At 50.2% G+C, this 20564-nt stretch overlaps 5 protein-coding genes across 5 annotated transcripts; 3 read left to right on the top strand and 2 right to left on the bottom strand.

The window, feature by feature from the left end:
* Nucleotides 1–240: 240 nt before the first annotated feature.
* KLP8 (kinesin-like protein Klp8) lies at nucleotides 241–6548 on the top strand (the record flags this gene model as incomplete). The annotated part of the gene is made up of 23 exons (XM_036775108.1): nucleotides 241–304; nucleotides 369–626; nucleotides 683–694; nucleotides 750–768; nucleotides 829–839; nucleotides 889–1004; nucleotides 1086–1279; nucleotides 1448–1543; nucleotides 1619–1817; nucleotides 1928–2135; nucleotides 2221–2504; nucleotides 2582–2602; nucleotides 2667–2673; nucleotides 2751–2803; nucleotides 2863–2994; nucleotides 3057–3089; nucleotides 3145–3181; nucleotides 3232–4003; nucleotides 4052–5882; nucleotides 5945–6066; nucleotides 6118–6204; nucleotides 6268–6376; nucleotides 6432–6548. 23 exons carry the CDS (start codon nucleotides 241–243, stop codon nucleotides 6546–6548), a joined length of 4782 nt encoding a protein of 1593 aa, XP_036633610.1.
* Nucleotides 6549–7501: 953 nt separating this feature from the next.
* On the bottom strand, nucleotides 7502–9496 carry CFS1 (cfs1-like protein; the record flags this gene model as incomplete). Its single annotated transcript, XM_036775107.1, has 11 exons — nucleotides 7502–7528; nucleotides 7592–7794; nucleotides 7860–7990; nucleotides 8052–8173; nucleotides 8235–8423; nucleotides 8482–8691; nucleotides 8745–8909; nucleotides 8966–9024; nucleotides 9081–9097; nucleotides 9160–9319; nucleotides 9376–9496. The coding sequence occupies 11 exons, from the start codon at nucleotides 9494–9496 to the stop codon at nucleotides 7502–7504; spliced, it is 1404 nt and encodes a 467-aa protein (XP_036633609.1).
* A 3339-nt stretch (nucleotides 9497–12835) lies between these two features.
* On the bottom strand, nucleotides 12836–13743 carry ARL2 (ADP-ribosylation factor-like protein 2; the record flags this gene model as incomplete). Its single annotated transcript, XM_036775106.1, has 6 exons — nucleotides 12836–13018; nucleotides 13086–13166; nucleotides 13236–13381; nucleotides 13437–13453; nucleotides 13515–13625; nucleotides 13679–13743. The coding sequence occupies 6 exons, from the start codon at nucleotides 13741–13743 to the stop codon at nucleotides 12836–12838; spliced, it is 603 nt and encodes a 200-aa protein (XP_036633608.1).
* A 133-nt stretch (nucleotides 13744–13876) lies between these two features.
* Nucleotides 13877–18289, top strand: PC9H_005541 (uncharacterized protein; the record flags this gene model as incomplete). The annotated part of the gene is made up of 17 exons (XM_036775105.1): nucleotides 13877–13929; nucleotides 13979–14144; nucleotides 14204–14444; nucleotides 14504–14634; nucleotides 14691–14765; nucleotides 14814–15095; nucleotides 15150–15587; nucleotides 15742–16026; nucleotides 16078–16188; nucleotides 16242–16370; nucleotides 16420–16500; nucleotides 16553–17029; nucleotides 17089–17515; nucleotides 17569–17821; nucleotides 17874–17907; nucleotides 17961–18107; nucleotides 18161–18289. The coding sequence occupies 17 exons, from the start codon at nucleotides 13877–13879 to the stop codon at nucleotides 18287–18289; spliced, it is 3459 nt and encodes a 1152-aa protein (XP_036633607.1).
* Nucleotides 18290–18981: 692 nt separating this feature from the next.
* Nucleotides 18982–19866, top strand: PC9H_005540 (uncharacterized protein; the record flags this gene model as incomplete). The annotated part of the gene is made up of 2 exons (XM_036775104.1): nucleotides 18982–19176; nucleotides 19288–19866. The coding sequence occupies 2 exons, from the start codon at nucleotides 18982–18984 to the stop codon at nucleotides 19864–19866; spliced, it is 774 nt and encodes a 257-aa protein (XP_036633606.1).
* Between the last annotated feature and the right edge of the window lie 698 nt (nucleotides 19867–20564).

The following is a 20564-nucleotide window of genomic DNA, read 5'->3' as shown; positions in this document are numbered from 1 at the left end:
GCGCCCGTCCATTTGTTCTCTCCTCCCGCCAACTGCCTCGTTTCAAATTCGCGCATGAACCACTATCATTTCTAGAATTATCGAATACATTGGATTTCTTTACGACGCCTCGGTTTCAAGTCTCTCAAGTATAGCTTTGTCGCGGCGACCCCGCCTCACGACGCGCGCAGAATACGCTTTCTGCACTAGACGAATCTCATCTCGCTATATCTATTCAATATTTAAACGAACGGATTACCCATGTCTGAAGGAGGAGATGGAAATATTAAAGTGGTCGTGCGGTGTCGACCGCTGAACTCACGCGGTGCGTTCTATACTACCCTATAACCATGGACACCTGTATATATCATCACTCTCGACACGCTCAGAACTCGCGCGAGGCGCAAAGCCTCTCATTCGCATGCAAGGGAACCAGACGTTTCTTGATCCCCCAGAGGCTGGTTCTTCACAGGATGCGAAACGAGCGACGGAGCGCAAGACACTCGCATTTGCCTTCGACAAGAGCTACTGGTCGGCGGGCCCGCGCGACGAGCCAGGCTATTGTTCTCAGCAAACCCTATTTGATGATCTTGGCAAGGAGCTGCTGGACCATTCGTTCGGGGGGTTCAATGCGTGTATTCTGGCCTGTAAGTGCAATGCACGCCTCTATCCGTGAAACGTAGCTTATTAGCTTTTTGATTAGATGGGCAAACTGGTACGCGATCTTATCCTTTGCGCGGCGTTTCTTAGAACTCACACAAACTGCAAAGGCTCGGGAAAGTCCTACTCGTAAGTACGCACCTCTGTCTATCCGGGGATAGTTGTTCACCATGAACAATTGTTCTAAAGCATGATGGGCTGTAAGTGCTGCTCGTTGAGATTCTCGCTTTCGATCCTGACCTTCCCCAGATGGACCTGACAAGGGAATCATCCCTCAGACTTGCTCTGAACTGTTCGTGCGAGTCGAGCAGAAGACGGCCGCTGATCCCAACGTCCACTTCACTGTCGAAGTTTCCTACATCGAGGTACGACCGCTCGGCGCATATTCTCCACCGATTAAGATGCTCACCCGAGCTCCCTTGCCCGTGCTATAAATACATGTTTAGATTTACAATGAAAAGGTTCGAGACCTGCTGAACCCTAAGAATACAGGCAACCTGCGTGTCCGAGAACACCCAAGTCTTGGGCCCTATGTAGAAGACCTCTCCAAGCTCGTCGTCAGTAGCTACGACGAGATGATGACTCTCATGGACGAAGGAAACAAGGCACGGACGGTCGCGGCTACCAATATGAATGAAACGTGCGTGCTTCTACCTTTCTGTCCTCCCCGTTTCCTAGATCACTCCCGACCTCCACCTTCCGTGCACCGTTCCTGTCCTCAATAATCCACCCTCACCCCACCCGTCAACCACGCCTCTACTTTCGAACTTCGCAATGACTGACCGCTGACTTACTTCACGCCCCGCAGATCCTCCCGTTCTCATGCCGTATTCACGTTGCTGTTGACCATGAAGCGGCATGACGTGGAAACTAACATGGATACTGAAAAGGTATCTCGAATTAAGTGAGCTCGTCGTTTCGCTATTCCGCCCTCCTTCACACCTTGTGACGGGCTTGCTAACGAGATCGCGTTCACTAGTCTCATCGATCTGGCTGGTTCAGAGCGAGCAAACTCGACGGGTGCTACTGGACAGCGACTGAAGGAAGGAGCCAACATCAATAAATCTCTGACAACCCTAGGCAAGGTCATCTCAGCTCTTGCGATGGCGAGCCAAGTAGATCCCGGGAAGAAGGGGAAGAAAGGGAAGGCAGACGAGTTCGTCCCTTATCGCGACTCGGTGCGCGCTCACTTCATTTACCAGTGAACTGATGGCGCTGACCGTTCTTTTGCTACTCTGCATCTTCCCCTGTCCCTGTTTCTGATCGCATTGATGGATTGTTCCGTTAGGTATTAACGTGGCTACTCAAAGACAGTCTGGGGGGCAATTCGAAGACTGCGATGATCGCAGCTATATCCCCAGCTGATTATGAAGAGACTCTGAGTACGTTGCGGTATGCCGATCAGGCAAAGAAGATAAAGAACAAGGCTGTGGTGAACGAGGATCCGAACGCGAAGCTGGTACGCGAACTCAAGGAGGAATTAGAGATGCTCAGAGGTGCGTTTTTCCCCACAGCTTTCCCCGTATTTTCCATGTGACGACGGCGCGGGCTGACGTTTGACGTTGATTTCATTTCTACTAGCACGCGTCTCTGGTTCAACGGCAGAGGATACATTCGATCCAACGATACCGCCTGAGAAGCAGAAAGTCACTTACCAGACGAAGGATGGCAAGATCAAGACCGTGACGAAGGCAGAATTGCAGGAACAGATGGAGACGGGTGAGAAGCTCATGCAGAGCTTGAACGAGACATGGGAACAGAAGATGCAACGGACCCAGGAAGTACAGAAGGAGCGGGAGAAGGCGCTTGAAGAGTTGGGCATAACTGTGGAAAAGAATCTGGTCGGCGTGCATACACCAAAGAAGGTGAATCACGTTCACAACTTGGTGTTGATTCAGTCAAACCTTCGCGTTATGCTTATGACGGTCCTGTCTATGTTTAGATGCCTCACTTAGTGAATTTGGTGCGTCCATCTCCTTCATCGGATCTACGTGTGTGCAGGCTAACCAGATGGGCTTGTCACTCAGAACGAAGGTTCGTTGATTAAATACAATCGACCCCCTATCCTCAGATTCATGTATATCCGCGAAACTCATTGCTAATTCTTCTAGATCCACTAATGAGCGAGTGTCTTATCTATCAAATAAAGCCAGGGCGAACTATGGTAAAACCCCTAGGTTCTTCCTTTGGATTACAGTGAACTCACCCACGTCGTGGATCTAGGTTGCCCGTCTGGATAGTGAGAAGCCCGCAGCTATTCGATTGAGTGGCGACAACATTCTGGAAGAACACTGTTACTTTGAGAATAATAGTGATGGCAAGGTCTTCCTCCACTCCATGCCGGACAGCGTCACAGTGAGTTCCTTGTGATAAGATAAGAATCGGCCTTTCTGATCTTATTCAACTGCCCTTAATAGTTCCTCAATGGCAAGCAACTCACACCTGGTCAAGTGAGTGTGCTTACACACCTGTTATCCTGAACGCTTATTCCCGTGAATGAATTAGCCGTATAAACTACGGTCCGGCTTTCGCATTATTCTAGGTACATACTCTCGTAATTCAATCGCAACCCTAATATCTGACTTCGCGCAGGTGATAACCATGTCTTCCGTTTCAATAATCCGGAGGAAGTTCGCAAGCAGCGGGATCGCGCCACTGCAAAATCCAATCTTCAACAGAGTCTCACCGCAGAGCAGCTCGAGGGCGACGGATCCCCTATCACTCGGCCAGATTCGCCAGCTTCATCTACGGGCGATGTCGATGTCGATTGGACATTTGCTAAACGAGAGGCGGCTTACGCGCGACTTGGACTGGACCCTCAGCTAGATAACCTCCCGGATGATGATCTCAATCGGCTTTTCGAGAAGATTACCAAGGTCAAGACAATGCGAGACCACAATCTCAAATCACGGCCCGAAAGCAGCCTCAGTCAGGCTGACGATGTCTGGAGCGAAACCGGCAGACCATTGCCTAGCGATGCTACCGATGATACCAGTGTGGATGCATTACCCAGTCACGGAAGTCCCGAGATAGGCGATGTTCTCCGCGATACACAGGACCAACTCGAAAACCGGTTGCAAGTTATGAACGGCGACATAGTTGAAGCCGAAGATTTGAAAGTCGAAAAGGAACACATGGAGCATCAACTAAATCTCGTTCGCAATCAGATAAAGCGGCTTCTCGATGCTCGTGCCCGTGGGGACACAGATGCTGTTTTGGCCGATTACGAGCCAGTTATTTATTCCGCGAAACAACTACGACTGATCAGGAAGGTCCTGGACAAATGGCGGGCGCATCGTTCCTTTTCGATGGCAGAAGTTGTGTTGTCCAATGCTGTCGTGGTGAAAGAAGCCAACATCATCAGGTGTGTTATGTTATGCCATTGGTCAGAACATTCTCTGACGTCAACCAGCAAGGAACTGGGCAAGGAGACTGTATACAATTTCACGATCTCATCTGGTGGCTCATTGGCTGCACCCACATCGGCCGTCGATACCATCGCTGGTCTAGATGAATTCGGTGACGTTGCTGACCCAGTCTTAGCGTCCTCTACGCAACCTGCTGTGGCCGTCAAGGTTCTAGACAAGCGTCATAACGCTATCTACACATGGTCCCTTGACCGTATGCAACATCAACTGCAACGGATGCGCAATCTTACTACGTTTATTGATCGGCCATCGTATACCCAACACTTCTCCTCCGATGAACCCTTCTACGACTCGCCGCCACCGGAGTATTCATTCATTGGCAATGCGCTCGTCTCGTTAGCTTCTCTTTCTCGCCGCCTTTCCTCAACTTCCACCGTTCCGATCTTTTGCCGCTATACTTGTGAAGCCATAGGCTCCTGCCGAATAGACATCAAGATTGTCAACGTCGTGGTTCCGCAAAAGCTTACGAACGGCTCAGCGGTTTCTACCCGGTCTTCATCTCCCAATCCTGGCGCCGTTCCTCCTGGAAGCAAACTGAGTTTCTTCTTGACCGTCGACTCGATCAAGGGCCTCTCCTCTCATGATTTCTCTGCCGTCCATCTACAAGTCCGGCTGTCCTCCCTAGTAGGACCCGCGTTAGCTTCTGAAGAGGTTTTCCCTTCCTTAGCAATCAACCTGGAGAATTCCTCCCTGTCGGATTTGAAATTCCGTCGCAGTTTCTCCATTGTTGCGTCATCGAAGACATTGTCACACCTTCGCCAGGGCTATGCACCAGTGGAATTCTTCGCCGCTATCAGACCCACTTACCTAGAGAGATTAGAGCGTTGGGATGAAATGAGGGAACAGAAGTTCCTTCCTCCTTCGAATTCTCCTACCCCTGAAGCTAAGCCAGCTACCCTGCCACTGATGCGACGTTCTGAGAACGATTTCGTCGTTCAGCAAACCCATGACGTCGTCTCGTGGCTTCAAGTATGCGAACTTGGTTCCGATGGCGAGTATACGCCCGTGCCCGTGATCTCTCAAGGTTCTCTTGACCCGGGTTCATTTACCTTGCATCAGGGGCTGCAGCGGCGCATCGTTATTTCATTATCGTCCAGTTCTGGTCGGCAACTTCCCTGGCTAGAATTTACCAAAGTTCGAATTGGCAACGTACGCTTAGTGGACCCCAAAGGACGAATACACGGAAGCTCGTCGAAAGCATTGGTACCTCTGCCTCTGCTTAAAGAGCAATCACTCGAATTCAAAGCCGATGGCAGTGGCGTCCTTTCTGCAACAGCTTTGTATGACTCCAGCGTTCACGACTCCGCCCTATTGAACAAAGTCACGTCGCCCGATCACCGAGTGCTCCTACAACTGACCTGGGCTATTGCGGTAGAAACCTGCGCCGAGCCTGTTCAATTCAGCATGGACGTTGCCATCACCATGCAAACACGGGACGCCAGACCACCCTCTGGGTTGCTAAGAATATTGGGCGGAAAGAAAGTGCTGTACAAGACTAGTACTGTTTTCAGCGTGCGACTCTCCCCTCCCCTTACTCGCTCACCCAAAGACCTTTGGCGGCTTGATACTTCCGAAAAGTATGTTCGTGGGGAGGAGGCACTTGGCGTCTGGAAACCCCGTGGTATCTCGGTCGTCGAAGACTACAACCGGCTTGTAGCTACAGAACGACGCGCCGCAGATGTTCAAGCCATCCGAGTTATTTTAGCCCACTCGCGAGTTCGACAGGTAGCCCCGGAATCCAACATCTGGCGATCCGAAGATCTACTCAAGAAGTCGCTAGACTTGTGGCACAAGAAATTCGGCCATCGTGGAGAGGTACGGGCACTTTCACCGATTAACACTCCGGCTATCTTATTTACTCAACTTCTTACCTTCAGATTGTACTCAGCCAGGATCCAACAGACCCCGAAGAATCGACTTCGTCCCTACCAAGCATGCAAGACATTGAGACTATGGAAGGCTTGAAATTGATCTCCGAAACCAAGCTTGTACCTCGGATGTAAACTCTCGATGATCTTGTGGCGTGAACTGCGCTGACTTTCATTTCCAGCGACACCGCTGTCAAGAAGGGGCATCTCAACATACTCGTCAACGCCAACGAAGACATATGGGAGCGGCGTTGGTTTGTATTGAAACGGTGCGTCCAAAACTTCACATCGTCTGATATCGACATTGACATGGATCACATTAATCCCTGCAGCCCGTACCTCCATATGTATTCGCGGTCAAACGAGGTCGAAGAACTCGGGGTTGTCAATTTGTCTGGCGTCAACATTGAGAATGATCCCCAGAAGGAATTGTTACTCGGGGTGCGTTTCTCATCTCCGTCCAAAGATTTCTCGTACTCATACTCATATCTCATAGAAACCTCACACATTCACTCTTTTCACATCGTCGAATTCATACGCGCTCGCGGCTCCAAGCACGAAGGAGCTTAATGCTTGGTTATCTAAGTTGGATCCTACACGTTCGCTGTCGTAATTTTGCAATTATATTATAGTTCATAGGTAATCTGATGTTATAGTTGTATTGTCTACATAACCCATTCAGTAGATCATCATGTATGTTTTTCTCCATCGCACAGTACTATATCCGTCCGTCGTTATACATCAATCGGAATTCGTTATGCTACTCAATCTACCGGATATGATAAAGCAGCTGGTGAGCTGGCGAGTTGCTCAGGGACAACCCTACTTTGCCTTTGCCCCAGTAATCGATGCTGGAAGTAAACCCCCGCCTAACCGCGCCGGTTATGAAATTAGCCTTGAAGCTTTGGAGACCCCACCTGGCCCACACGACCTGTTTAGATGGAATGTGCTGCGCGAGGTCCGCTTCCCGCTGTCGTATCGTGTGGTTTTACTCACCTCATCGACAACCGTGCAGGTTTCTGACTTCCTGGGTTGCTGCATGGGATGGTTCAGGGACGCAAGCCGTGCGCTGTGACTGGCCGAGATTAACGAACGCTGCTAGCGATGTCCCTACAGGTAGTAATCATTGCAAGAAAACATGTGGAGCATGATGAAGTGATGCCTGCATAAGATTAGACGTCCGTTTGTCCTTGTTCGAATGCGTCAATTCATGACACCCTCCGAAGCTAATCTTAAAGCCCTGCAGGCAAAACAGGACCGTGATAACGTCGGCATCGGGGTCAATACGGACGGACATAGAACGTTTGATCATAGACGATAAAGCAATCATCAGAATACACGCGCCGCAGTGATTGAATGAATGCAAATGAATTCTATAGATCATATTTTTACAGAGAGAAATCCTAAAAATAATGCGTGGTATCATCGAGATAAAGCAATCTAGTCTACGTGCCAAGTCCAACGGGATGACCAAGGGAAAGAATAATGATATACAACCAGAGCCACAGGAATCGACGCCTTGCAGCTCTTGATGCTTCGATTTTGTATGCCGTGACATTCTCGGAACTAATCACATAGCTCTGGCGTATCATTCTGGAACAAACGGGCAATGTTTAGTCTTCGCGGGATTGCGGATGAAAGTATAAAATAGCTCACCTCACGTATCCATGTGAGCATATGGCAGGTTATGTATCCCTTTGCGAAGCCGGCACCAGCGTAGGCGAATAGATATTGCCATTTTCTCGTGAACGCCTCATAGTCGGCCTTCTCTCGAAGCGATGGGTAATCTTTGACAACAAGATCTTGTGTCAAGTTTGCTTCCAGGCGGCGTCCCCATTCACGAAGAGTGCGTGGATAGTCTGCAAGGATCGGGGCGGTCGGCAATTAGCGGGCCATTCAACGGTGGAAAGTGCAGAGCACTCACGAGCGGCGTGGTTCTCAACAGACTCCAAAGTGAATCTTCCCTGAGAACCGGCTTGCGCAGCGGTTATCAAGGCTGTTGCACTCGGCAGACACGAGTTGGGCCACATATAGCGACGCATGAAATCTTCCGCTCTGAGAAGAGGGGTGTCAGGGGCGTGCGCTTATTACTACAATAGCTATGGGAGAAACTTACTGATAACTCGAGAATCGCGATTCAGGGAAAGTAGAAGCGCTGACCACGACGGTGGCGTTTTTCGACTTGAGAGCAAAGTCCACAAGCTTGAAATACGTGTTGTAGTATTTGGAGCCAACGTGCTGTGAAAGAATGCCGCTTTATCAGCCCCTGCCCCACGTAAGCACAGGGGAATAGAATTACTTCAAGCATTTCAATGGAGACGAAAGCATCAAAGGCCTTCTCGAACTCGGCGGGTATTTCTCGATAGTCCAGAAGGTGCACACGGATGCGGCCCTCGAGCCCTGCTTCCCGAATTCGCTCCTCCGCCAACGTCTTCTGCTGGATCGAAAGCGTAAGGGTATCAACCTCACATCCGAAGGTGCGGGCAGCCTATGCCATCGGCAACCGTAAGTAAAGAACTGGGCAATTCACTTCAAGAATGACTGACCTCAATGGCAAGACCTCCCCATCCGCTCCCGAATTCCAAAATGCGATGCCCGGGTTGTACCCGAGCTTGACGAAGAACATGGTGGATTTTACGACGTTGCGCAGCTTCTAGATCCCCTGGAGTTGGGCCGAACTCCAAGTCGCCTCTAACACCATTCTCGGCTTCGCCCCACAAAGCACAAGAATACATCATTTCTTTGGATAAGAACGCCTAGAGGATCTATGATTAGAATTTGTTTCCGCGACAGGCGTGTGGGATATTACCTTGAACAGCTCGTTTGATTGATCGTAGCTAGCAATAACGTTTAGGCGAGCTTGCGACTGAGTCTGGCCCAGTATGCCGTTGTAAAGTCCGGTGAGCGTTGAAGAGACTCGAGCAAGCGTTGAGGACAGAGTCTCCTCCATGCCTGCTTGGTTTTCGAGCCATAGCTATCGAGGTCGTATATTAGTCCTGCCATGCGGTTTGATAAGGTGCGTGTACAAACCTTCATGGCGCCCTTGAGGTCGTCAACCTGGATATCGCCAATCATGTACGCTTCGCTAACTAGAAAGTCTCTCAGTACACATAGCCACATTGTGGAGTGGGACAGAAAATCTCACAGCCTAGATCTCCAGATCTGTAGAACAAATGAGAGATCAGCGGTCTGTCATATTTGGTCCATGTAGAATAAAGGCTTACAGTAAGAGTCGAGTCCAGAAGTAGTCATTCACGACTTTTATGTAGACGTCATTGCAACCTTTATGGCGTGTCCCATAACAGTGCACCCCTTCGGAATCGGAGATTGTGAGGTGGCCGATGTTTATCGCGCCGTCAAGGACAGAGAGGATGGATGTCCGGGCTATCATCGAATTGCGATGAGTAAGAGAGACAGGAGGTATGTCGCGAACAACAAACCAAAGGTCGAAAGCCATGTGCTGGGGCTGAAGACAGCAGAAAATAGCGACGGGGCGCGTTGGCATTTGGACGAGGGGAAGACCTCGACGCAAGCCGTAGATGCAGGTGTTGTGGAAGGCATTTGGAGGTTGTGAGGAGTGTGGAGGAGAGAGACTTTTGTGGGATGCAAGTGCTGCAGACATTAAGCACGAAAGAGAGGCCTCTTATAAGCTCCTGAAGGGGCCGCAAGAGATAATAGATCTGGTGGATGAAGATCGGCAAAGGTAGTAAATCTGCGAAGAACCAAAGAAGGGGATTCGCCAGTTGTCAGATGGATCATGGAGTTTTGGAAATGGTGTCCATGGCTGCCTGCAGGTCATTCCAGCAGGGTCGATTTGGTGTGTTTCGCAGGCTGAGTCTGACAAGGGCCAAAAGGGGATCCTTGGTCGACACTCACGGGCGTAGATGTGCTCGTGAAGAAGATGTAAACTCCACTGAGGTTTGATGGACAGAGAGATATTATATTTATTATATATAAATTTCCTGGAAGAAGGGGGAGGAAGGGTACCGGTGGTGAGCCGGAGAGTTGTAGCCTGTGAGACAACTGGTGTACCTACCTTGCTGATTTCTGGAGGCAAGTGAGCCTCGTCGCGATGAACCGAAGTGCACCGAACCACCTTGAATTCCAATTCCCAGTTACAGGATCAATCGTTCACTGCCGCAAGCCTCAAGGCAAGAGTCTGTTGGAATCTGAGGATTCGACTTTGGGCACGTGCCAAATCCGGAAGTGAGATCCCAGGATCATTGGGGTTCGCCTGGGGTTCAACCGCTGTGGTCGTCCGTCATTCACCGCAACAAAGAAGTTCGAGTTGGGCTTGTGAACCGTTCCTTATTCTTTACTTACCCACAATTACTTACTGGCTATACCCCGGAATGATTTTCTTCCACGGCGAAGATGCCCCAGACAGCCACCGACAACGCTGTATGTCTTTCTCACATACATACCAGTCGTCTACCTCCTCTAAGCAGTAAATACATGTGCTTCAGGGAACAACACAGCGCATCTTTACGTCCTCACGCATGCAATTATTTCCTTGCGCTGGTGTCCGCAATCTCTCATTCTCTGCCGCTCGCTACCCTACAACGTGGTATATACAACACCCGCTTAATAGGTTGTCTATAGCATGCTATGGGAAACTACGCAAGAGCTTTACAAGTCAGCGACGATCATCCCAGCGCGGAGGTAGTATACCGCTAATATTCGACGGAAGCCCGTCAGCATGACATACTCACTAAATGTAGAACTTGGCTAGATTTCTGTATAGAGCGTGCTATGGAGCAAGCAAGAAGTGTCGACGATGGAGTACGGGCACATCTATGTTCCCTCCTAACTCCTAACACGGTGGTAAACCCTCCGACGCGACCATCGGTCAACTCCATGTCGCGATCTATACATCCTTGCTTGCTGGTGGAGGCTTTCGGTGTAACTTCGCACAGACACCACAAATGCTTTCTCTTCTATTTCTTGGACTACGCCCGTTTCTGATGGCGACGTCAACAACACCTATCATTGCTCCCGGACTAAGATGCAGTCTTGCAGATTCGCCACAACAGCGCGCGTATCTCTCACCGAGTCTTCACATACTGACTCGTTATCATAGGGTCACACACATGGAGATTGTTGGATATTACCTTAACAATAATAATGACTCCCAAGATCCTACTGATACTGTCGACCCACCGACCGCCTGGGGTTCATAATTTTGGGGTGAACAGGTAGTTGGTAAGACATTAGCCTTCTGAGAAATCAAAGCAAGATAAAGGTACCGCCTACATAAATCAGAAATTGCCAACGGGAACCTCACGGGTGTTGTCCTTCACCGCTCACGGCATCTTCTACGAAACGTCTCGAACGAACAACGATGTGATCTTTTGATATTGAAGGTAATTAAGCGACGGGGAGCCCGCGTGCTTCAGAGAGAAACCCGGAATATTTACCCGATTAAACTTTTGACCCGTTTGAAGATGCCAAATACTTCCAGCGATCGATCGTATGTACTCAAAGCACATTTAAACAAACCTCCTCCAACGGCGAAGTCGATCTAGAATACTGTGATATCAGCGCTGACAGCTCCAAGACGGAATTGAAGTCGCGCTCATACAAGTTCTCCGTCGCGACAACCTCATGGAACACCGGCCGACGTAAGAGCCCAGAAGAGGCCAGTAACAGTCTCATTTCGCTGTGGCTGTGACTTTATACTTGGCACACCAAAATATGTAACAGCGTATACGCCGTGCCACGGACTGTTAAACAGTCGCGGTAACCCAGAATTGCATTTTCAGTCGCAATGTATTTGACAGGATATGCCAGAAGGTATGCCGTGAATGAGCTTGGATTTTGGAGCGATCTTTGTCTTGCTATGAGGCGTGGATCAAAGCATGCGAACAAAGTGAGGTCTTTCCAGCGTCCCATCGGCGAGCATCACTGACATCAGGGCTCTCTCGGTAATCATAAACTTGATTATTCAACGCGTACCTGCGACTCCAATCCACTCCAGCCTTCGGGGGCGTCGGAATGGAAGTAGAAGAGGGCGGGGAAGGGTATGAAAACATAATTGCCATCGGATCGTTGTCAAGAGGCAACATCCACCAGCACACGAGGTAGAGCAGGCAAAGGGGCACCATAGAGAGTAGGCGTTTTCGAAGTGCAGATGTAACATCATCTTCTCGTGAAGAAGTCGGACCTTCCTGATGTTGTGGCGTGCAAAGTCCCCCTCGAATTCAATGGCCACTCACTAAGCATATACTCTCGCATCCGCACCATCTCCCTTTCCCTTGAGTTTATCATGTTAATCCGCCGCAGAAGCACGAACACCAGTATGGAAGGTCCGTCCTTCGTAAGCGCAGTGATCGGCAAGTCCCTTGCTACGTTCATAGCCCCCACAATCGGTCACAGGCATTGTGAAGGATTGTGAAGATATCGGGCGAGGTGAATCATGATGGTGTGTTAAAAGGCCGGCAAAAACGCGTGAAAGAAAGTCGACAAAACTCAGAGTTTCTGGGTCGCAAGAAAGGAATCCCAAGGGCGGGATGTCGCGGCTTGGATACGAAACAGCGTCTGTCGTCGTAAAGGATGCTGATGCCATCGGGAATAAAAGTGGGTCTGAATGAGATTTGAATTGCTGAACGTTCCAGGTGCCGACAAGGGGAAGCTATAGTGAAGATAAGTCGGTAATGTGGATTCTTGCCCCTACATATGATATCCACCGACGGTGCTCGTACAGCGACGCGAAAATAGAAGACCCATCATAGCGATCATTGAGCAGAGCGACGGACGCTCGCGCCGCCGCCTACGGGAGAAACAGGAGGGCGTACGAGATCGTTCCAGGTTCAAGATATGGCGGTCTTTGAGGAAAGGACAACGCAGAGTTAAGTGGTACCTGCTCGGAACGAAACACGGCAAATATGAAATGAAGATTGATTATAGCGAGACGCGCTGGGATCGCTCTGCGGTTGACGTCGACGTCAACGTAGAGCTGTAGTACAATCTGCTCGCGACGTCGTTTACTACCCAATCCAGCCCAGCCACGAGATTCTCGCCTGTGACTGCACTACATGACAGGATCTTCCAGTGATGCGTCGTTATCAAGTGTAGGTCAAGTGCCTAGCACGGTCGTCAGTCGGCGCTCGGTGCGCGATATGACGAAATTCCTGCCACGACGGAAACTCACATCGCGAATCTCGACGTCGTTCATCGACCCCTGAATGTCCTGCTTGTTAGCGAATACCAGAAGCGACGCTCCAGCGAGTCGCTAAAGTCAGAGGTGATACAAGCACACGCTATAATCGGACCGATACGGAAGGAATCGTAGCGTACTCACATCCTCAAGGAGTAGACTGTGCAGTTCATCTCTACAGTCCTTCATGCGCATGCGGTCGCCCGAATCGACGACCCAAACCAAGGCATCAGTCTGCTCGAAGTAATTGCGCCAATACGGACGCAGAGTCCGCTGACCGCCGACGTCCCCTGGTTCGAAAGTTCAGCAAGACGAAGCGACATTAACCGAATGAGTCTCACTCACAAAGATTCAACGTGTACCTACAAGAAGCTGCTTAGATGATAATTGAAGATTTCCTGCAGTACAGTTCTTCCGACTTACCGTCCGTGGGCAAAGGTCTTGATATTGAATCCTAAGGTAGGACTGACGGTCATGATATCCTCACCGTTCAACTTCTTTAGAATTGTCGTCTTTCCTGCATTATCGAGGCCTCTTGGTTCCGTCAGTATCGCGAATACGAGTGAGCGGAAGGATAAATGGCACACAGGAACAGCAGCCTCATCTCTCGCTCCTTCTGCCGATTTTTCCTGATAATCGTCAAGAGTCCCATATGTCGAGATGACCGTCGAGAGCAAGGTGCCTCTGATGAGATTTTACGTAATCATAATCGATACTGTCAAATATGATATTGACTCTGAACTTTCTGCGATCGGTCAGTCAGTCCAACCTTTCATTGATATACCATGGCCCCAAAGACGAAGGGCAAGAAGGGCAAGAAGACGGACGACGACTTCTGGTGAGTTTCTAGTACCTACATCTCAAGCGCATCTCCTGATTAGATTTAGGGAAAAGGCTGGTGAATCAGTCGCTAACAACAATGTGGCGAACGGGGCAGATGACGATGTGGACGATGCTCCTCCAGTCAAGCCGAAGTTCTCAGCTTTCGCAGCCCTAGGAGTCGAGGATACTGGCGCAGAGCCCGAGGAAGAGGAAGACTTCGGAGGCCTGATGGTATGCACAAATCATGTGCTAGTTAGATATAATGTCGTTGATTTACTTTGTGAATGTAGTCGGCTCTCAAGGCCTCAGCGAATAAGAAGAAAGATAAGAAGGACAAGAAGAAGAAAAAGGCCGACTTCGACGACGATGTGTATGAGAATAATGAGCCAGTCGCCGAACCAGTACAGCCAAAAGGTCCCATCGAGGTGACAGCCGAAGATCTAGCCGACGAGGAGTGGGGTCCAGTCAAAGACAAGAAGGGGAAGAAGGGCAAGGGGAAGAAGGCGAAGGAGGATATATCAGCAGCGCCAGGTATGTCACATCTCATTTCCAAGGATCCGCGAACTAATTACAACGAGTCGCCGCGCCAGCCGAAGACGCCGTTGAGACTCCGTCTGCTGCGCCCGCTGCCGCCTCTGCTGGCGGCGAAGATGACGAAGAGCCTGGAATAAAGGTGCTATCCAAGAAGGAGAAAGAGAAGCTGAAGAAGGAGCGCGAAAAGGTGATCCATGTGGTCTATCTATCGAAGCTTGACTGACTTGGTATTCTCATGAACAGGCCAAAAAGAAAGCACAGGCTGCCGCTAAGAAGACTGCTGAAGGAGGAGACGCGCCACCTGCGCCTGAACCACCCGTGCCCAAGGTCGAAGCACCCCCGGCGGGAGAAGCTGACGACGAGGAGGAAGAGGCGGCAGGCGGTGGCAAAAATGATAAGAAAAAGAAGAAAAAGAAAGCAAAGAAAGAGGAGGATGCCCCCGCCCCCGCTGCGGCAGCGGCAGCGGGCAAGAAGAAGGGCGGTATTAGTGCCTTGAAAGCATTGATGGAAGAGAAGAAACGGTTAGAGGAGGAAGCTAAGCGTCGCGAAGAAGAGGAAAGGCTGAGGATTGAGGAAGAGGAGCGCCAGGCAGCTGAAGAAGAACGGAAGAAGGAAGAAGAAAAGCAACGGCGCAAGGAGAAGGAGAAGGTAATGTTTAACTGATCGCCGTCATTCTGAACCCGGTTTAACGCGCCATGATAGGCGAAACGCGAGGTTGCTCGCAAAGAAGGTCGCTTACTTACCAAAAAACAGAAGGAGGAGCGTGCAATGGCCGAACTGCGCAAAAAGGCACTCCTTCAGTCTGGCGTGCAGATCGAAGGACTTCAACAGGCAACGGGTAACGGTGCTCCTTCAAAGAAAGTGGTCTACGGCAATCGCAAGAAGAAGGGACCAGCTGCGAAAGACATCACCAAGGAGGCGTCTCCAGCTCCTGTATCTCGGCCTGAGACTCCAGATTCTACGGCCACACCGCCGCCTCAAACTCCGAAAGAGGGATCTGTTGCCGACGATGAGGTTAAGGATGACTGGGATGCGAGCAGTGAAGATGAGTCCAAAGCTGCACCTAAGGCCGAAGGGATCAAGGATTCTTGGGATGCTTCCAGCGATGACGAAGATAGCAAAGCACCTCCGCCCCCACCGGTGGCAGAGATTAAACCGAAAGGTGTTTTTCATTCTGGTATATTGAGTGGCGATTAATTCTAATGTGTTATCTATAGTTGAACCCAAAGTCAAGGAAGCAGCGCAGACGAAGGCGCCACCCCAGGCGAAGCCACCCCCTCCCTCACAATCGAAGAAACCCCTGGAAGAGGAGGAGGAAGAGGAGGAAGAGGAAAGCTCGGAGGAAGAGTCTTCAGAGGAGGACTCTGATTCTGAGGACGACTCTGACTCCGACGATTCTTCTGACGATGAATTGACCCAGGCACAGAAGGTGACTGCTCAGCGCAAGGCAGAGGCTGCTGAGCGTCGTGCCAAGGCCCATGAAGCTGCTCTGGCCGCGAGGAGTAAAGATAATCTTCGCAGTCCCATTTGCTGCATTTTGGGGCACGTCGACACGGGTAAGACGAAGTTGCTCGACAAGGTAAAGGATTTCTTCCGCCGACCTCACTGTGCCTTAACATACCCCGCATAGATTCGGCAAACAAACGTGCAAGAGGGCGAAGCTGGAGGCATTACACAGCAAATTGGAGCCACGTACTTCCCAGTAGAAGCAATCAAGACTAAGACCGCTGTCATGAATAAAGTAACTAGCCCATTAGCTTCTTTTGTTTCGATTTCTCATCTTTCAAACTCAAGGACGGGACGCAAGAGTATAAAATTCCAGGTTTACTCGTGATCGATACCCCTGGTCACGAATCGTTCACCAATTTGAGGTCTCGTGGAAGTTCACTATGTAATATCGCCATCCTGGTCGTCGACATCATGGTAAGCACTGACTAAACTCGTTGTGGGGTAGCTTCTCAACAGCCTATAGCACGGCCTGGAAGCCCAGACGCTCGAATCCTTGCGCCTTCTGCGCGATCGTAAAACACCTTTCATCGTCGCCCTAAACAAGGTCGGTCAAAAATTGCCAATACGGACGATAAAGGTTCTGATCCTCGGCCCAGATCGATCGTATGTATGGGTGGAAAGCAATACCCGATAATTCCTTTGTCGATTCGTTGGCACAGCAGGCCCGTTCTGTTCAGCGTGAGTTCGAAGACCGCCTGCAGAAGACTATTCTGGCCTTCGCCGAGGAAGGCTTGAACGCGGTGCTCTACTACGAGAACAAGAACTTCGCGCGCAATGTATCGCTCGTGCCTACGTCAGCCATCACTGGGGAAGGTGTACCAGACATGATTATGTTGCTCGTTAACCTCACGCAGCAACGCATGAGCGATCGACTTATGTACTTGTCCGAGCTCGAGTGCACCGTGCTCGAAGTCAAGGTCGTCGAAGGCCTGGGCACCACAATCGATGTCGTGCTTTCCAACGGTATCCTGCACGAAGGAGATAGAATCGTGGTCTGTGGCTTGAACGGGCCGATCGTCACTCAAATCCGTGCCCTTCTGACACCGCAACCACTCAGAGAACTCCGTATAAAGGTAAGATTTCCTTTGCGAGATTCAGCCGGCGCTGGTCCGTTGACTCACATTTTATGTAGTCCGCGTACGTCCATCACAAGGAGGTTAAGGCGGCTTTGGGTGTCAAGATTACCGCCCCTGATCTGGAAAAAGCCATTGCCGGGTCACGACTCCTGGTTTGTGGTCCAGACGACGATGAAGATGATCTTCGAGACGAAGTCATGTCGGACCTCACCACCCTGTTGAACAACATCGATAAGTCTGGTAGAGGCGTCTGTGTACAGGCCAGTACTCTTGGTTCACTCGAGGCGCTCTTGGACTTCCTCAATGTCAGCAAGATTCCCGTCTCGGGGATTAACATTGGGCCTGTGCACAAGAAGGACATTATGCGTGCGGGCACGATGCTCGAAAAGGCCAAGGAGTTGGCTGTCATCCTCGCTTTCGATGTCCCCGTAGACAAAGACGCTGAACGTCTTGCCGAGGAAATGGGCATCAAGATCTTCAAAGGTAGCGGACCGTTATCCGTCGATTCTACTCCTACTGAATTTGTCTGTTACAAGCTGATATTATCTACCATCTCTTCGATGCCTTCACGGCGTACAATGCTGAAATCATAGAAGCAAAGAGACGTGATGCCGCCCCTCAGGCAGTCTGGCCATGCCGGTTAAAGATTATCGCCGCTTTCTGTAAACGTGATCCTATCATCCTAGGCGTTGATATTCTCGACGGTTCTCTTCGCGTCGGCACACCAATTGCTGTCGTCAAGGTCGATCCAGTGACTCAGAAAAAGGAAATCCACGAGCTCGGCAAAATGTAGGCTTTCACCTAGTTCTGCAGTGCCAGTATGATTGATCATACATTGTAGCACGTCACTGGAGATTAACCATAAGAATCAAGACGTGGGTCGCTTCCTTGTTGCACCATGGCTCCTGACTGATCACTATGCCATCAGATTGTCAAAAAGTCGCAAGCAGGTGGAGGAGTTGCCGTGAAGATCGAGCACGCGGTGTACCAATCGGCAAAGATGTTCGGGCGGCATTTCGATGACAAAGATGAACTTTATAGTCGGATCACCCGTCAAAGCATTGACGTTCTCAAAGTTGGTAACCCTTCCGCGTCCACATGAGTAAAGACTGACGTTGTTTTCTCCAGGAATCTTTCAAGGCTGACGTTTCTAACGAGGAATGGATGCTAATAAAGGCTCTAAAACCAGTACGTAAATGTCGTTCGTTTCGAAAGAATGCGTACCAAACTATTTCACAGCGCTTCGGGATCCCGTAATCCCTTCATTACTCACTCGCATGCTCTCCGCAACCCGTACACAAGGTTTGTATCTGTAGCCAATTGTAGTCCGTCTATCAATGTACATCCCCCAAGTCATCCCAACACGAAACCAATTCTCAAGCACCAAATTCGGGTCCGGTGAGATGCCGTTTGATTTGGTTCAATTACTTAGCCAAGGAGTCGGGCACTGGCTCATGTGGCTGATAGAACAAGACAGCCTCTGATATCTCACATCTGTCACTGTGCTTCCGCAGACCGTAGACCTCGGAACTTGACCGGATTTTTAGCTTGGACCAGCACCATTATTTCATCTCATCGCTGGTATGTTTAGCCGTCCTCATGATATCGCAATTTTAAAAATGCGAGTTTCTTTAGCGTCGCAAAGCCGCAGCACCCACAACTCCAACCTCGTTAGCCGTTACGGACGAAATAGGAAACTCTGTTGCCAATTTCAATTAAATCGGTGCTTGAACGGGGCGGGCGGACAGCGTTCCATTTAACAGGCTATGTGGCTCCGGAAGGTAGCCACCGACAAACTGCACATGGCTGTGTGAACTGCAAGTGGAGCTTCTGCAAGCACTTTCGGGTACGGAACTATGGAACTTGCATGTGGACCCTTGGTCCTGCTAAATCTGGTAATAGCTACAGGCGTCCCTGTCGTGCTTGAGCTCCTCTGAGCTTTGTAAACCATGGGTACGTATCTTCAACAAGAGTTCAGCTTGCCGCCATCGCTAGGAATGGATCCTTTCAGATCCCATCTTGTGAATTTACTATACCTCTGTCAAGCGGGTCCTCCTGCAGTGCCCTCGCCAACTTACGACGACCCGTCCGATGAGTCGACTGACACCATCCTCAAACCTCTTAGGCAGTCTCACAGAGAGGTTGTATGATGCGGAACCGAAGAATGTCGCATTCCCTTCAATTGCAAGTTTTATTCGAGACGTTGGCTATTTCACTCACTGAATCATGCAATTAATACGGTATGTCGATAGTAGTATAATGGACCCCTCGCACCCTACCTGGCGCCAGATGCGCAGGGAGATCTCCCCGGGCAACAAGTTGAGACCGATGGCATCCGATCGTTCTCTCCCGCCAGTGCCACGCGCAGGTCAATCTCTCTGCGAGGAAACGAGACTCCATTAACTCAAAGCTCGATGGTATCAAACCTTGCCTTCTTGACCGCCCCATACTTCCCAACATCAACGCCACCTAATCCCTTGCTTACTCCCATGAATCCGCTCGCTGCGACAGCATACGAAAGCGGAGCGAGTGTCCTAGAGGAGATGCGAATGCTGAAATCACAAGTTGGAGATATCGCCAGAGTGTGTAGTTCTGTCACACGCGGTGGTTTAAGTCAGAAAGTAACGACCCCAGTGCAAGGCATGGTTATGTCTCAACTCAAGGACGTCATCAACAACATGGTCGACAAGCTCGGGCAATTCTCCAAGGAGGTCGCTCGTCTCAGTTGTAGGGAATGCAGTGGCGAAGTATCAGTTCCGAGCTTTGAAGGCACATGGAGGGATCTGGCTGGCATCGTCACAAAACTAGCAGCGAAGCATATTAGCCAGACCTGAGCAACAGCAACGGTTAGTCCACATGCTGCTTGATCTTGATGGACTACCTATTCATATTAACTGTTGCTCTGGGTGATCTAATCAAGGAAGGTGATGCCGATATATGTAGTTGCCATGGGACAGGGCGGGCTCGGGGAAAATAAATAAATACACTACAAGATAGCTACCAAATTTTTGGCCGACCATTTGCACAAAAAATACATGTGCTCTATGGTGCACACCAGTGTCGATATGAAGGAGAGGGGCTAGGAGGGAGCCAGGAGTCGGCGCCAATCTACGGCTCGAAATTCTCACCGTTAGTAACTCAATTTGACAGCTATTCCTGGTCAAGCGGATATTGTCCAGGATCAGTATGGCAGTCATGGCACTGCTCAGGGATCCTCCATCAGGCGAACATCAGGCAATGCCAGCTTGAAACGAGGTCCAGGTACAATCTTCCGTACTCTTTCCGCCAAATTGACGCCCAAACGTTCAAGGTGGCACCTGGCAAGGGACACCGCATTGGACTGATGCCCATTGTAATAATAACTGGCTGTCTGGAGCCCAGTTGAGTATATTCCCTCTTCGAACTCGCCGTCCATTTGCTTCGCGGGTGCTCGAAGTTGCACTGTATCCCCCTCACCCGTGACAGTGAATATTCGTTGATAGCCACTACTACGCGTCGTCGAAGTCGTGATAACAAAACTAGATAACTGATC

This window comes from Pleurotus ostreatus, assembly GCF_014466165.1.
Source record: "Pleurotus ostreatus strain PC9 chromosome Unknown scaffold_3, whole genome shotgun sequence".
NCBI lineage: Eukaryota > Fungi > Basidiomycota > Agaricomycetes > Agaricales > Pleurotaceae > Pleurotus > Pleurotus ostreatus.
Note: the sequence above shows the minus strand (reverse complement) of the source record. Positions and strands in the feature narration are given on the sequence as shown.